This window comes from Mytilus edulis, chromosome 3 (genome assembly GCF_963676685.1).
Source record: "Mytilus edulis chromosome 3, xbMytEdul2.2, whole genome shotgun sequence".
Lineage (NCBI taxonomy): Eukaryota > Metazoa > Mollusca > Bivalvia > Mytilida > Mytilidae > Mytilus > Mytilus edulis.
Window position 1 is genome coordinate 46,480,696 of NC_092346.1, and position 18,006 is coordinate 46,498,701.

Genomic DNA, 18,006 nt, shown 5'->3' on the forward strand with positions numbered 1-18,006 from the left:
ATTATAGCTGACCCTATATGACACTCTGTATCGTAATTAAAGAGTAAAGAGTATTAACGAAGTCAGCCGAGTAATGTACACATTATGAGCATCTGTTTCACTGAAATGTGTACTGACAAGGAGATACGACCAATTTCACCTGAATTTATTTCACCCACGGACTATTGTCAAAAAGTCGCTCTTACTTTTAAATCTTTGTATAGCAGGTTCGTGGGTTTATACATAAAGGTTATAAAACATAAGTTATGCTTATGGACATGTTACCAAAGTATATACTGCATAAAAGTTATAAATTTACCCCAAAAGTTGACTATCAAGTTTGAATTATTTGGACTTCAACTGTTTGGATACATACTACGTTTTTAAATATTCGGATTTAAGGGTTCCTGATAAAAGTAAACCTAGAAAAGCGCTTCGGATGAAATTGATAAAAAGTTGTTTTATTTTTATGTAACACAAAGTGAATTTTATGTCGCTAGTACTTGTTCCATATGGAAGCTTACCATTGTCATGGTTTTTGTTACTAAATTTAAACCATTTTTCTATGGCTATAAAAGACTGAAGATGACAGGTGGTTCCCGCCAAAAATGAAATCAGTAAATCTAAACTGATGAAAATTAGCATATTTTATTCGATCTAATAACTTCATAATGTTAGTTTTTCAAATAAAAAACGATTTATGCAAAAAACATTTTAATGTTTCAAAGTTCATTTAAATCAAGATTACTGTAAGTGATGCGTTCTATTACAGAACTTTGATTTGTTTGTATTTATATTTGCTTTTTTAACTTAAGATCGTGGCGGCGATAAAAGGAAACTGTCGCGTCGACGATATTTCACAGTTTTCCATCTTCCAATCCGATTGTTCCTCTAATTATTTAATTAAGATATCTTTAAAATGATCAGAACGTTTCAATATCTACGAAAGAAAATTCATAATTTGTAACCGGAAATGATAACACCTTTTTCATTGCCTCCTTTTCAATTGCTTTTCAATTAAATTTCAAACTGTAATTTACACTGTAGATAAAATTTACACAATTAACATAATGATGTAATCAATTTCCTGCCATTAAATTTAACAATCAATAATTATTTCCACTGACGACAAATTATATTCAAATGTACAAGGAAACGAAACATTAACTTCATAATCAAAGTTTCTAACATCATAATTTACATAATATTTACAAAAGAATTATCCTACAGTGAAATAACCGATAACTGCTGACTAGTGATTAAGTTGTACAATAGAAAATGTCAATATTTTTGATAAATTGCTGAATTTATATCAAAACTTCACAAACGTAATTTGAAAAAACAGCAGGAATGTTTAATATGACGATGCTGGTAAAAGAATATATGATCGAAAAATTCTGTACTGCCTTTAATATAAAGTAAAATCACACAAAAAAACCTGAACTCCGAGGATAATTCCAAACGGAAAGTTCCTTTACCAAATAGCAAAATCAAAAGCGTAAACACATCAAACGAATAGATAACAACTGTCATAGTCCTGACTTGGTAAAGGTATTTTCTTATGTAGTAAAATGGTTGATTAAACCTGGTTTTATAGCTAGCTAAACCTCTCACTTGCATGACAGTCGCATCAAATTCCAATATATTGACAACTATGTGTGACAACACAAACATACTTTTAAAATTATCAAAATAGGTAAATAATATGTTTATACCAATACTCAATGCGCAGTATCTCATATTGAGTAGTTTCAGTGTATGCTTTATGTTTTTCTCAAATGTGACCTCCAGCATTAGAATCATCACCGAGTGTGTACTTACACGAGCAACATGACGGGTGCCATATGCGGTGCAAGATCTGCTTACCACTCTGGAGCACCTGCTATCATACCCTGTTTATTGTAGGGTTTGTGTTGCTCAGTCTTTAGTTTTCTATGTTATGTATAGTGTATCGTTCATGTTACTTTTGTAGTTTTTCGTTTTTTGCCATGAGATTGTAATTATGTATTCGACTTGTGAGTGGAAAATAGCCTTTTAACATCTTTCACCACTCGTTTGTATTAGTACGTTAAATGATTATGAAATCTGATACAGAAAGATATGAAAACCATCCCGTTTTAATTTGTGTCGCGATGCTTTGTAACTCAATATCATAACTCTTCTTTCTTGTACTAGTAATTTGAATTTCATTTTGTCTTTTTTTCTGTGATCAAAGGTTTCATTCTTTTTTTCAAACATATTTCTCATGTAAATAAATCATCCTTCACATAACAGTTTGACGTATTACGTAATACAATTGCAAATTTTACAAGTTAAAATAAAAATGACAACATGAAGATTGGGGTTCAATAACTTTTCAATTATAACGTTCTCACAGGCGTCAAAAAACTTTTCTTATGTCGGTTTATCTATATTATATAATGTAAATGATATCAATTAAAGGATATAATCTGTTTCTTTTTATCAATTTGTACTTTAGAATAAGAAATAAGTGTCTGAAATAAAAATGCATTATACATATACTGAGTATGTAAATACAGGTATTAGATATCTGCATAATATTTATCACTGTGTAAACGTAAGCTGATTAAAAGTATTTACTATGCCCTTTGTATTTTTAGTTGAAGCAACGTATAACTTTACAGTTATGACCTAGACATGCTTATTCTATGTATTTAATTCTTTAAAACATGTTGAAGTATTACAGCTTACTTTGCATGGTATCAATTTTACAACGTGTTGTTCGGGCAAAGTTAACACTTAATCATATGTAAGATGTCTGATCTGTATCAAGGAAATCGTGCCTACAAGATCATTGCAATTTACAATCACCACTGCATTTAAACAACGAATGTAATATAATGTTGTCCTTTTTATTCTCTCATTAAGACAGTATGAAAGAAATCAACAATATTTCCTTTAACATGTTTAACGAAAGTTTTGTATTTGAATTCAAAGATGTTTTTCAGTTTCTTTTAAAAAGGGGGATCATGATAAAAAGGCTAATATTAACTTTTAAAACAATCACAGAAAGAATACGAGACTAGATTTTTTTTTAAATATGCATTCGAAATTTTTAGAATATAGATTTTACAATTTGCAATCAGAATCGGAAATGTAGATAGCAACATTTATAGTCCCAAGTGCAACTTCTTAGTCCGGTCTTGTGAGCGCTTTTTCATTGTACAATTCTTCCCAGATGTTTATGAAATTTACATGAAAGGTTCAAACCTGCAATGTCTTAGACAAGTTAAAAGAACATTTTTTTTTTAAATATATATTAACTTAAAGTACATAAGCGCTCTCTCTTGCGTACCAAACAGTTTATTAACCTTTTCGAAGGAGACTTAAAAAAAATGTACGATAAATGAAATCTATTTATGGCACATAAAATCTCGCACAAAAAATTAACTTAAGCAACACTTTTATGTCATTCTGTCATTATGCATGTATTCAGAATATATTAACACGTGGACGCGTGTTCTTTTCTTTTAAAGTTACGTATCAGGGCATACCAAAATATATTATAAGTAACAATTTTCTTTAGATCTGATTTACATGCAAAAGAGATATAACATTGTAACGCTGACATACATGGGACGGGTTTTTTTTATCGTTGTTCTTCTCGAAGACCTTTAGAAATACTCAATTTCATTTGCAGGGCATTATTTGCCAAATGCATATTTATGATTTATCTATATGCTCATATGTATAACTTGATGCTTGATATAAATTTAAGAATGACGGTATTGGATGGAAGAACTCATCAATGATACCCGGCTTGCATGTAAGACTCTTCATAAGACTCATCAGTAAATATGTTGCCATTACTATCGACACTGCACCACAAGCAAAAATAAATAGACATGGGTTTTTGGAAAGACGAATGATTTATATATTCATGTACGTGTACTAATATATGAAATAACACCCTATCAGAATCATAAACAGAAACGTTCAATTCTTAAATAATATTAATAGAGGTGCAGTCCAACAGGTGTTTTTTCGTACAGAGTATAGCCATATTTCTATTGATATTTTGTGTTCCTTTGTATCTTTAATTCTCAAATCATTCAGTGTTATTGCAAACATTGCATAATGTTGATTTTTAAAAGATACATTGCATCCTTTTGACATTTTATTCCATTGATTTTTATACAAATTGATCTTTCCATTTTCAGGAGAAAAAGTTACTTTAAGTGTAGGAGTTAAAGACTCTTTTAACAAACAGACGAAAATAATATTTATATTATATAATATTGCATAATTTTCATCCAATGATATTTTAATGCAATCTATTTTGAACAAAATGTTGTTAACAAAATGCTGTTAACAAAATGTCGTTAACTAAAAAGACTAACTGTTGCAGAATTGTAGGTGTTGATGACGTATGTTTCAATAATACAAAAATAAATATATATTTTGGGAAAATGTTGCATGAAATAAAGTATTTTCATTTTTCATATAAGAATTTGTCAAACCAAGCAACCTTGTATTATGTGTAGCATAAAGTAAAAGTTCGATATGAAAAAAGAGACGCGTAAAAATCTGAATCGAGCATCTGTACAAAAAAATAGTCAAAAACTAAAACAAATAGTAGAAAAAGAAGTTGTGTAATGGTTTCAGTTTATTGTCATTTTTGAAGATCTGTATTGGTCATCATTTTGCTGTAACCGTTTTTATTTGACCATTATAGTTTTCAAGAAAAAAGACAGAATTTGTTCATATTATATATGATCCATGTATAACATGTTGATAGTAATTTATAACTGTGCATAAATTTGAAATGGTATTAATTTAACCGATTTAAACAAAATTCACGTATAAATATTACATTTTGCCAAGATTTACGTGAATTGGTGTATTTACTTTACTTACGAATAGTACGATTATGAAATGTACGCTAATTAGGTAGTAGAATACATAATCCTCTTTTTTAAACGCGGTTAAAGAACTCAAACTTGGACTATTATATAATTAACTAAAATATGTTAGATATGTTTATAATTGGACCAATGACTAAACGGACATTTTACGAAACTTTAAAATTCCCCGAAAAAAATCAAGATAAAAATTTGTTTGGTGCAATTTTGTAATTTCATCTGAGACAAGATAGCGATATTATTTAACAAGTTTAAAAAATATACAAAGGGAGGCCAAGAAGACAAATTCATCAATTAAAGATTGAAATTTACTGTAAAATTAGAACTTAAGATAGTCACTGATTGTATAACGTGTCAATTTAAAAGCACCTTTAACCTACATTTTGTAATCAAAGAATATAGAGTTCGAAATGTATAAGTAAAGTATTTCGCAGACCAAGTTATTCAAATTTATACACAAAATATATTTAATTGTATCTTGTTTATTTCTTCATATCTTCGAAAGCAGCAATAACCTGTCAAAACACCCTTCAACGGTACAAAAACTGTATCTACAGGAATATTTGATATAATTATGTTGGATATGAAGGCGGGACTAGAATATTGCTACACCAAAAAAAAACGGATATCAAATGTCATTCAATACATTTGTATTTCTTGAAAAAAGTAAAATCACAAAATGCTGATCTCAGACGAAAATTCAAAACGGAAAGTTCCTAATCAAATGGCAAAATCTAAAGCTCAAACACATCGAACGAATGGATAACTGCCATATTTCTGACTTAGTACAGGAATTTTCTTATGTAGAAAATGGTGTATTGAACCTATTTATAGTTAGCTAAACCTCTCACTTGTATGACAGTGGCATCAAATTCCATTATATTGACAACGATGCGTGTACAAAACAAACAGACATGATAGGTAAAAATGTTCAAAAAGGGATACAGCAGTCAACATTGTGTTGTAACCTTAATCACAATAAAAACAAGAAAATATTTGACAAAGAAGCACAAAAAGGCATATATCTCAAATGTAACAACCTCATTCGTTGCTTCCTTATTTTGTATTTTGATATAAAAAAAAAAAAATTCTGAATAGTTTTCTTAAAAATCGAAAATACCAAATTAAACCATTCATATAACATGCAAATAGTTCATATATCAGCTCAGTTGTCATTCCCTTGATGCTGGCATGATTTTCAAAATTACATTTTTAATTATCTGTTGATACATCAAGGAATGACAAAGAAAGTAAAATTCCAACTCTCTAAGGCAAAGTAGAATTAAGATGACCTTGGCATCCGTTCAGGTCATTTTTGTCATTTAGCTCCTCACGTCTCCAAGCATTTATACTTTTTTGGATTTTAAACGTTTGGGTTTCGGCGTTCCTTATTAAGTTAAGTTACCTTTAGAAATGCTCTTCAGACATGAAATTACTAAAAATGAAAATCACAACAATACAGAACTTGGAGGAAAATTCAACACAGAAAGTCAGTAATCATATGGCAAATTCAAAAGCTCAAACACATAATACGAATGGATAACAACATAAAGTGGTATTAATTCATTTTCTGTTTCTTTCAAATACAAAAAAGTTCTTGCATCCTAAATAACCTTCATAATATAGAATCATTAAATGTCTAAGGAATGAACCAATCGTTAATGCGTATTAGAGACGAGAACAAATGAACGATCATAGATCTAATATATATGTATTGGTTGTAGCAAGAATTTTGACGTGACGTGCAACGAGGGAATGGGCATTTTCCATAACTCAAAGCATAGGGTTAAACGATCACATACCGACTGGCCGTGACTGGGTAATGGTACATCATGCATGGCCGAGCACGCCATTTGGAACCAAACACCTAAAATGCCTAAACCGATACCTCAATATATACCCCTGTGTAACTCTGCAATTCGCCCCCTCCCCCCTTCCCCCCACCCCATTTCTTCCCCATTCATCCCTGATTGTTGCTTGGACAGAGAACATTGCATCTTCCGACCGTCGAATAACTTATCAATAAACCCATTATAAGACTAACCATGTGCAACTGTGATGTTGCCATTTACCTTTACGCTTTGGAGTTACTATAGTTGTTTATCACGCTGTGGTTTAGAATTCAAATGTGTAAATATATCGGGTGTGTAAATGGCTTATTATATAATGTTTTCTGAACGCTGAACAAAGAAAACTTCAAACATAATACGGGAAAGGGTATTTAAAGGCAAAAACACATATTACATTAAAATTGTATCGATCCAAGGACGATTAGTTTTATCACAGATTATTGACTTGTATCCAGTCAAATGTTTATTTCAAGAATAGACTACATAAAAAATACCAACACAATTCAGTTAAATATAAACTAACAGACACTGGAGTTAAATATATAGGCGCGCGATAAGTAGAGTATCTCATGTTCTGTTTGCACCAATTAACTGCCATGTTACAGCAGGGATTTGTATAGTGACACTATACAAATCCTTGGTTACAGGTAGCAAAGTCAAGAAAATGTCAACATCTGGTAAAAATGTCAGACTGGAATTGTGACAATTAAAAATATCCGCTAGAAAGTAAAGAAAAATAAATACTTATTATTTTAGTCCGTGAAACGACAGTATGGGAACAGATGTGTTAACGATTTATTTAAGCTTTAGCAGAAAAAGTAAAATACCAAAAATACCGAACTACAAGGAAAATTTCAAAATGGAAGGCCTTTATAAAATGGTAAAACCAAAAGCTCAAACACATATCAAACGAATGAAAAACAACTCTTATACCCCAGACTTCGTGTTACTACTAACGAGCGTGAAGTTGTCAATATAGGAAAACTTAAATCTTTTGACTTTTAAAATACATATGTGATTTTTATACAAATGGTAAAAGTATAGATTTTCAAAGACTGTATTGCCAAACGGTCTTAAACTTATCAAACCATGGTACATGTATCCTGTTCCTTCCGGGAAACATGCATATCAACAGCCTTAAGTACCGGTCTCTAAAGAACCACAATAGTTATGGGCATACTTGATACACACATTTTCAAGCCTTTTATCGTAAAATTGGCTGTTGACTTAAGTGCAGATTTTAGATTACACTGTACAATTTACGACATAGATAATATTTACGATAGTTAATTTAAAATAAATTCAGGTAATTTTAATGTTATATAGTTTTCGAAATATTTATGTCTGATCTTTAACAGTGATGTCTTTAACATTGAGTCACTTTTTATTTGCTTCTCAAAAGTCTGTTTTCAAGGTAAAATTAAATGTAATTGTTGTCTTTTTGACACATTGCCACTTCTATTCTCAATTTTATCTTAAAGTTTATTTTTTAAATATGGAAAGGGAACATTCATATAGCTTTTTGATATATCCGATCACTGCATGTTGTAGCAAACGGGGTTTATCTTCTTCAAATCATTTCTGGACAGGTATGAGAAAGAACAACAATGAATATTATACAGTTACTCGTTTGCAGTTTAGCAATAGTTGATAAAATGTTGACGACAGAATTTTCAGAAACGAAAACATGAACGTTTTTCCATGTTGTCACGAAGAAGAAAATCTTAGAAAGCTGATGAGACTCGATAAATGAAAAGAAACATGAAAACACAATAAGAAGTTAATCTGGTAATATAAAAGTGTAACATTAATAATTCAGTTTCTTGTTATTTCTATAAAAATGTTGCAAGTTTGTTGTTTATGCGATTACTTGAGTTTTGCATGTCTAGATTACGACAACTAGCGATAATCTCCCATTTGATCAGTCTTATTTTTTGAACAATGAATTCAATATATTTTGCGGTTAATATTCTATAATACTTGAATCCTTAGTCTACATAATTACAATTAGGCCTATTTCATATATTTCATATTGTATGCTTGTCAATAAAGGAATTTTGATAAATTGTGTCGGATTTTGTTTCGTAGTCGCTTTAGAAATATACCCAGACTTCAATGATTGTGAATTTTTGATTATTTTGATTTTTATCTGACCATCTTGCTTTCTTTTTATTTACACTAACGGTTTGTAAAACTTAATCAATAAAGAATTGAATGGTTCTAGTAGTAGTTAGAAATAATAAAATAAGGTATATATACAAATTCAATCTTCGTCCTTTGTTTTAAAATAGGATGGTTTATTTGACGCTATTCAAGTTATAGTGCATTTTGTAAGGAATTAAATATCAAATATCTCTTACACGGTTTAAATTTCGTTTTTCGGTTGGTTTTGCCTTTCACAATGTAGATATTGAAATCAAATGTCATGCCATTTTGGGTTTAATCTAGTTATAGAATTGAACATTTCAAAAGAGAAATAAAACTTTAGATAGTTACGATTTGATTAGGTTTCTGTGTGGTTTGAAGTGTCGTAATCTCCGGTGATTTTTAAATAAAAAGTATGTACTAAAAAAATGAAAGTTTTGATAAATTTTAAAAAAAAATATGTGGAATGATTGCCAATCATACAACTCTCCACAAAAGACCAAATTACACAGAAATTAACAACAACAGATCACCCATACCGCATAGTCAGTTACAAAAGGCCCCGAAACGATAAATGTAAAACAATCCAAACGAGAAAACTAACTTCATATATAACGCAACAATTACATTACAATGCAATCTTTGATAAAATAATGACGAAAGCACCTACATTAGAAAACTTGATTTATTTTATACTTTGTATGTTGTCACGACAGGAATATCTCAGAAAGCTGATGAGACTCGATAAAAGAAAAGAAACATGAAAACACAAGAGGATGATAGAAGTGAAACATTAATAATTTAGTTTCTTGTTATTTGTATAAATAAACTCATCATAAAATCCAGGATTTGCGCTAGACGTACGTTTCGTCTACAAAAGACTCATCAGTGAAGCACAAATAAAAAAAAAGTAAATATCATGGACAAATAAAGTACGAAGTTGAAGAGTATTGAAGACAAAAAATTCCTAAAGGTTTTTTTAAAATACAGTTAAGGGGGAAAAGCTGCTTATTTTTTTGTGTGTCGATGTTTTGAAATAACTTTATGACGGTTTTACATGTTTAAATTACGACAACTAGCGATAATCTCCCATATATGATCAGTCTTATTTTTTGAACAATAAATTCAATATATTTTGCGGTTAATATTTTATCATACTTGAATCCTTAGTCTACATAATTACAATTAGGCCTATTTCACATATATTTCATATTGTATACTTGTCAAAAAAGGAATTTTGATAAATTGTGTCGGATTTGGTTTCGCCGTCTTTATAGAAAAATACCAAGACTTCAATGATTGTGAATTTTTGATTATTTTGATTTTTATCTGTCCATCTTGCTTTCTTTATTTACACTAACGGTTTTTAAAACTTAATCAATAAAGAATTGAATGGTTCTAGTTGAATACATGTATAATGAAATAAGGTATATACAATCTTCGTCTTTTGTTTTAAAATAGGATGGTTTATTTAACCCTATTCAAGTTATAGTGCATTTTATAAGGAATTTAATTCTCTTGATATATCAAATATCTACTCCTCGGTTTAAGATTTCGTTTTTCGGTTGGTTTTGCCTTTTACAATGTAGATATTGAAAGCAAATGTCATGCCATTTTGGTTTTAATCTAGTTATAGAATTGAACATTTCAAAAGAGAAACAAAACTTTAGATTGTAACGATTGAATTGGTTTTTTTCTGTGTGGTTTGAATGTCGTAATTTCCGGTGATCTTAAAATAAAAAAGTGTGTGTTAAAAATATATAAAAATTATGGAAGTTCGTATATAACGCATTCAACAATTGCGCTTGTCTTTCTTTGAAACTTGTGATATAGTTAGTCAAGATTTTCTCGCATCGGTGTTGCATGTCTCAGTTAAAGACAACAGCTCATATCATGCAATCACACTGCACTTAATTATGAATAATTATTTTAAACAAATCTGACGTTGGTTATCATATATATATGAGTGTTGCTCATTGTTGTAGGTTGCATTTCTGTAAATATTGACAATGCAATTTCCCATTAGGAACTCCGTTTACGTCCAAAAACTGTACCACTTTTACTATGAAGTTTTGATTTGAAAGTTCATATGCACTACAATTTTTTTCAAAGGTCAAAATATAGGGCTGTGCGGCATATTTTCAACGTTTATATGCCCTGAACTTTTCAGAGTTTAAACTAACACTGATGTTCTTAACTACCCCTACCTCGAATGAAGGGTTACCACAGATTTCAATGTAAACAATATGCACATGTATATTAACTTGTAACATTCCCAAGTTATGTCTCTATGAGATGGAACACAGAGAGCATAACTGGGAACCAGTATGTACAAAATTAATTTTCTATGAATATTCTAAATCTCCCCAAAAGAGGCGTGGTTTGAGAACTGCTGTATTTACAAAGTGCAATCTGTAAGCCAAACATCACCTAAAGTTATATACATCCTTATCCTTTGGTCTTTGACAGATGGTTCTCTAATTGACGGATGATCTGCTTACCACTCCGGAGCACATGAGATCAGACAAGTTGAGAAGGCGATCGATTCGCATTTGTAGAGATAATACTATTGTCGGTTAAATATAATCGTCCTAACAGGTAAGTCATAATTTTCTGTATTGGAAATCTTGATCTCGCTTTTGAGGGTCTCGTTTTGCTCAACCTTTGTTTTTCTGTGTTTGTTTTGTGCTGTATACGTCTGTTAGTCGCTTAGTCATCTTTTGTTTTGCCATGTCGTTGTTAGTTTGTTTTTCGACATATGACTTTGAATTTCCATTAAATAGGTATAGTGTTTGCACCTGTCCTAAGTCAGGAATCTGATTACAGTAGTTGTCGTTTGTTTATGTAATTTATACGTGTTTCTCGTTTCTCGTTTCTCGTTTTTTTATATAGATTAGACCGTTGGTTTTCCCGTTTGAATGGCTTGTAGTTCGGTGTGAGCCAAGGCTCCGTGTTGAAGGCCGTACATTGACCTATAATGGTTTACTTTTATAAATTGTTATTTGGATGTAGAGTTGTCTCATTGGCAATCACACCACATCTTCATCTATATCTATATAGTAAATTATATTATATCTCTTATGTTGTATACTTGTTTTGCGATGCATGTTTAATATATAGGATCGGCGTTTCTTTGTTCGCCGATAAACACAGTTCATGTTAATGCATACAGCACTTCATTTTCTATATATTGTACATGTTGTATACTCTGTATCTGCTTTCCGCTATATCATAGAATGAAATTCAAAACAGTGTAGCTGTGGCCATTGATTGACACATTAAAATCGTCCATTGACTGGGACAATTTAGGTGAACGTTTGTATCACTGTGTCTAAACCACACCGGCAAAATTTGATCGGACTCGATGGTATCTAACATCCGGCACAATGACGGAACATCAATAGACAGAAGAAAGATATGTTTCTCCTTATTTTCTTATTTTTTTAATGATATCAAAGAATATATATACATATTCAACTATTTTCTATTGTGATATGCAATATTTTCTACAACCGTTCTATATTAACGAAGAAATAAGTAAAAATGCATAACAAAATGACGAATTGAGTGAACCTTGCCTCGAAATTGTTTAATTTCTCGTTAAATTGTTCACATTGTACGGAAAGAAAGGTACGGGAAGATAGATACTGACACAAAGATTGCAAAACTAGTCATAATGAGCATCTCAATACTTGTATTTCTGTGTATGGAACGAAAGAAATGGGTCATGTCAAATTAAAATACACCGGTTTCGTCATTGTTGTTTACTACACAACACCCGGTTTCGTCTATATATATCACCCGGTTTTTTATATTTTTTTTAAAACCAACAATTTATGAAAAGCAACGTTAACACGGATCTGAACATTGTCTTTCGAAAGAATTTAAATATATATTTATTATGAAGTAAACTTAGCGTGTTTACATTTATTTACATAGGTAATTATAGTACTACACATTTTCCTTATGAAAGTCGTATCCGTTATTTCACTGATCTTCAAACTAATTTTAAATGGAATATAAATACTCAATAGCAAACACTGATATCTAATTATTTTTTTAACATTAACATTATGATATTTTTTATATAGGTTTTGAGATACATCGCAGTATGTGACCCCTTCCCCCCTTTTTTTTTACAAAGAAAACCTAAATAACGCTTAATAAACAAAATTTAAAACATCACCAAAAAGTATGCAGAAGTTAAGATTTAAATAACTAAAAAGGGTGTAAAGTTTGATGCAATAATGATAAATCGTTTTGAGTTATGGCGCGACATGTTAAAAAAAAATCACTCCTGTTTTACTTACAAAGTTCTGACACTTAAAAAAGATTTAATTTGATTTTCACTAAAAAGTTTACAGATCGTTTGACCATTTCAAGAAATAACTTTGTTAAGTTTTATGAAAACTAGATAAGCTGTTCTCAAGTTACGGTGCAACATATTTACGCTGGACAGAAAGATAGACGGATAGATAGACGGACGGACGGACTGAATGACTGATAGATGGAGGAACGGACGGATGGAAGGAAGGACAGACGGACGGACGAATGTATACAATAATACGTCCTGTCAAAATTGTGACGGGCGTGTAAAAACGCAATGAAATGAAAAAAAACCTCTTAATTAAAGGTCAATAAGTTTTATTAAGATATCGACCAAGTCGATTTATTTGTATATCTTCTTGACTTCCTACGTCATTTTTGCTATATGACTTTTATATATATGTTTGAAAATAATAGATAGAATTTGACAAAAAGAACTTCAAATTCGTCATTTAAGGGCAGTGCAATAACTCCTTTTAGAACTAATGTGAGAATTTTATAGTAATTGGACAAATGTTAGAGCTCAATTGTGTGTTTCAATTTTTTAAGACCACAAAGTTAACTCTAATTTCAAGTTTAAACATGTTTTCCATAATTCATTTAGAAAACGCATATTTGAGAGCTTTAACCTCAATTTGCGTTATAACCTTCATTTCTATCTATTCTGCTGTTAAAAATGTTTGAATGCAAAGTAAAATTTAAATTATTTGTGTTCTATAAGAGTAGGAATTCTAGTGTTTGCTTATTATTTATTTGAATCTGAGACTAATCATATACAGTAAATAATAAGCCGTTGTCCTGTGAAAGAACTTGTTTCCCAACGACCCGGTCCCAATTTTAAAACTCCTTTTTAACACTGAAGTTAAATTATCAATAATAATGCAATGCGATTACGATTTTTTTTATTTGACTAAACCGGGTTATGTATTGTGAAATCTATGACCAAACCGGCCAGTTCCATTTTGACATGACCCATTTCTTTCGTTCCATACTCAGAAATACAAGTATTGAGATGTTCATAAAAGCAAGTTTTGCATTCTCCGTGTCAGTATCTATCTTCCCGTACCTTTCTTTCCGTACAATGTGAACAATTTAACGAGAAATTAAACAATTTCGAGGCAAGGTTCACTCAATTCGTCATTTTGACATGCATTTTTACTTATTTCTCCGTTAATATAGAACGGTTGTAGACAATATTGCATATCACAATAGAAAATAGTTGTATATGTATATATATTCTTCGATATCATAAAAAAATAAGAAAATAAGGAGAAACCTAGCTTTCGTCTGTCTATTGATGTTCCGTCATTGTGCCGGATGTTAGATGGACCATCGAGTCCGAACAAATTTTGCCGGTGTGGTTTAGACACAGTGTGTATGTAACGACCAATGATCACTATGTACTTTTTAGAGACACTTAAACTATGGGGTCACCAAAGGTTCTCAACACCTAAATAAAGTAATTCGAAAAATTAATCAGAAATGACACGATATTTTGATTTATATCAATTATATAAATCAAAACACAAAGGTTATTCCTGATTAATTTTTCGAATTATTTTATATTTAAAGGCGTTAAGAAACAAACCTTAACCCACAGTTTAAATGTCTATCGTAGGTACGTCGTGAACAGTGGTCGTTGCAGACAAACGTTCACGTAAATTGTCCCAGTCAATGGATGATTTTAATGTGTCCATCAATGGCCACAGCTACACTGTTTTGAATCTATATTTAAATATTAAAAATACACTGCACATAGAACTAGTTTATAAATATATTTTATTCATTATAATAAATACAATTGTCATTTTATAATAAATACAATGTTGTAACAACGCTTCATATTCTTACAAAACAGTTCAGTAGCACTAGTAAATGCATTATTATTCCATTATCCCAATTTGGAAGAAATTACAGTCAATTTTGCTTTAAAAGAAAGCTTACAGTCTACAAAACAAATTTATTTGATTGCTGCCTTTCTGGGGTAAAAGTTTGATAAATCCGTATTTTAAAAGAAAATGAATAAATGTGTTCATGTTTCCATGATGAATTAGACTTAAGATATAATTTATATCAACAATTAAAAGTCTGTTAATTTCTGTAGCTTTTGCATCTTTTTGAAAGACATCAGAATTTCATATGAATTGACATACTGCATGTTTTAATACAAAAACCATCATTACACAGAGTTGAAAAGTACTGATAACAAATATCAAAAATTTTGCTTTACCATTTCAAAAGTTACAGTATACAACAAACATACGCTTTTCCAAATTAAAATTTCTTAACGTAGCAATTACTTGGCAGTAAATTTGATTAAATGCAAACATATAAGTGTAAGTAAATTGCTTCATCCAACTCGGATGAGGTCTATAAGAATATAAGACAGACATGACAGAGATATATGTCTGATCGTTTTCGTGCAGGAGTGCAACATACATACCATTATTGCTGTCTTCAGAATAGGTCAGAAACCTAGAGTTATTCTATCTTTTTTACTTTAAAATTTTATTCCAATTAAAACCATTCATACTATATCATTTTATTTTTTTGTAGTAATGTATACAATATACAATAATACTAAAATTTCATTAAATAAGATGGAATGCACGTGTATGTATATGAACAAATACATGCCAAGTAAGAAATGGATAAGGTATAGATACATTCGCAATGTGGACACTACAGCTAGTATCGAAATGACATAAATAAGAAGTATTCCAAAACTTCGCTTAACTAGGCCGTCATATTTTTTTTTCTTCTGAATTATATAAGTATAATGTGTCTTGAAACATAAGAAAGATACTATGTCTGTTGAAGGAAGGAAGCTTTTTTGTCCCATTTAAAATTTGACCCTCATTCTTTTTATTCATCTATCAACTGGAAACAATGTGTTTGTCCTGAGAATTTGATGTTGAAGCCAATCATGTGATAGTCTTTGAGAAATTTTTATATTAACTCTAAGCGATTTAGAGCTTCACTTATTTAAAAGATAGTTGTCTTTTGTTGACGTACGTTCGTGTCTTTTGTTTGCTAGCTGTTTTAGAGACTGTTTTAGAGACTTCAGTTCCTACGCATATTCCTGCTTAATTGTTCGTACTTTAACGAGCATATTGTATGGCAACAAATGATAATGTACATTATGAAACATACATATGGAGTGTCAACAGTCTGTTCTTCAGGTTGATGTTGTTTGAAGAAACAATGTATTTAATTAAAGTGTACATAAATAATTGTATTGGGAAATGAAGTTCAGGTATTTTAGGATCTTTTTTGATGTATTGTGCAGTTTGGGTTAAGTAGATAATTTAAATGCAGTATCTAATTTTCTTGACTTTGGTACACTTTGATCAAATGGAATACTTAATGATATAGAGTGATGAAAATGGGTGCAAACAAAATTTGATTCTTTGAGGTGACGAAATTACTGGCAATGTTTTAGGATAAATCTGCTTTGTCATACATAAAAACCCGATAAGTGGACTGTTTTGTCTGACGTGTCAGACTTGTCTGAATTTGAGGATTTTCTGGATTTGTCCGAATTTGAGGATTTTCTGGAATTGTCCGAACTATCAGAACGTTTCCTGTTAATATCCAACGATTTTTCTAGCACAGGTGTCGGACAACCAGTCACTTCTAATATAATTGTATTTCCATCATGGTCCATTGTTTCCCATCGAGTGTCTGATAATGGTTTACACACATTTGGAAACAACGGCACAATATGTCCTACTTCCGGTACTCGGAACTGTAATTTCACACAATATGGAGGTCGTGGTTTAGTTTCACCTCCTAATTTCTTTAATGCAAATTGAATGTCATAATGAATGTGAGTATGAACTGTGAATAAACAGAAATCGTTTCGATGCAAATCCGGTTCTGATCCGATTATCAATTTATAAAACCGCAACATATCGTTCCAATTATCTTCACTAGTGAACACAACCATCCGTATATGTTCTTTCCCATAATGCACTTGTCTGACAGCCCAAAGAGGTAGATCGTCTGATGTGTAATAAAAGTCCTGACTATTATAAGGGTAAGGGTTTACCCTCCCCCTCGCAACTTGTTCTGAATGATGAAATTTCCAAGGTGACCTTTCAAAATGTCGTTTTGCACCTTGAATACGTTCACAACCTAACATTCCTTCTTCGTGTAAAAATACCATTATAGAAATACTTGGTATATGTGATGTATAAACATCTAAATGATTTTCAGTGTTTCCGTTTGTATCTGTCATTTCCGCAACTTTGACCACATGGAGATCTGGGTCAATCCAATCAATAACTGGTTGATATATATCCATCATTGGGTAAATCTCGTGAGAGTCTGTGAGACAATGAATTGTCAGACGATACGGATCACTGAGCATTATGGAATCTGTATCTGAGGTTCCCGACAAACTAACACTTTCTGCCTCAGTCTCTGAACGCATTGAGCTAATAGAGGATATGCTGCTGCCTGAAAAACATGAATTTATACGTGTAAAATATATAAGAAAAGCTATGTTTTTAATTGTTTAAATGCTCAACATTCTTGCTTTCTTCCCTTCTTAAATTGAGTGTCGTGTCACACGGTGTGTGTGGGTCACTCTTACCTTGTAATGCTTGTCACTACAAACTAGTGATGTTCTGCCCATTTAAAATAATAAAAATAATATATATCGTACAGCACAACAGATCATACATTACGGTTCATTTTCTTTGATATTATATTGTAAACTCTTTCTCTCGTAATATGAAACTAAAAAAAAAAGAAATCAGCGTATTTACCATATTATGAGGAACAAAGACGAGGACTGCCGATGACATGTTTATTTCATT

The 18,006-nt window shown here is 31.0% G+C and overlaps 1 protein-coding gene and 1 long non-coding RNA gene across 2 annotated transcripts in view; both read right to left on the reverse strand.

The window, feature by feature from the left end:
- LOC139516643 (uncharacterized) overlaps positions 1-18,006 on the reverse strand; it is a 681,292-nt gene that overhangs the window by 540,985 nt on the left and 122,301 nt on the right. The window lies entirely within an intron of this gene.
- Positions 14,946-18,006, reverse strand: part of LOC139516635 (protein FAM124A-like) — a gene marked incomplete at its 5' end in the record, with an annotated part of 32,415 nt that continues 29,354 nt past the window's right edge. The window contains 1 exon segment of the mRNA XM_071306839.1: positions 14,946-17,644. Within this exon segment, the coding sequence (XP_071162940.1) occupies positions 16,641-17,644 (1,004 nt within the window). The 3' untranslated portion in view covers positions 14,946-16,640.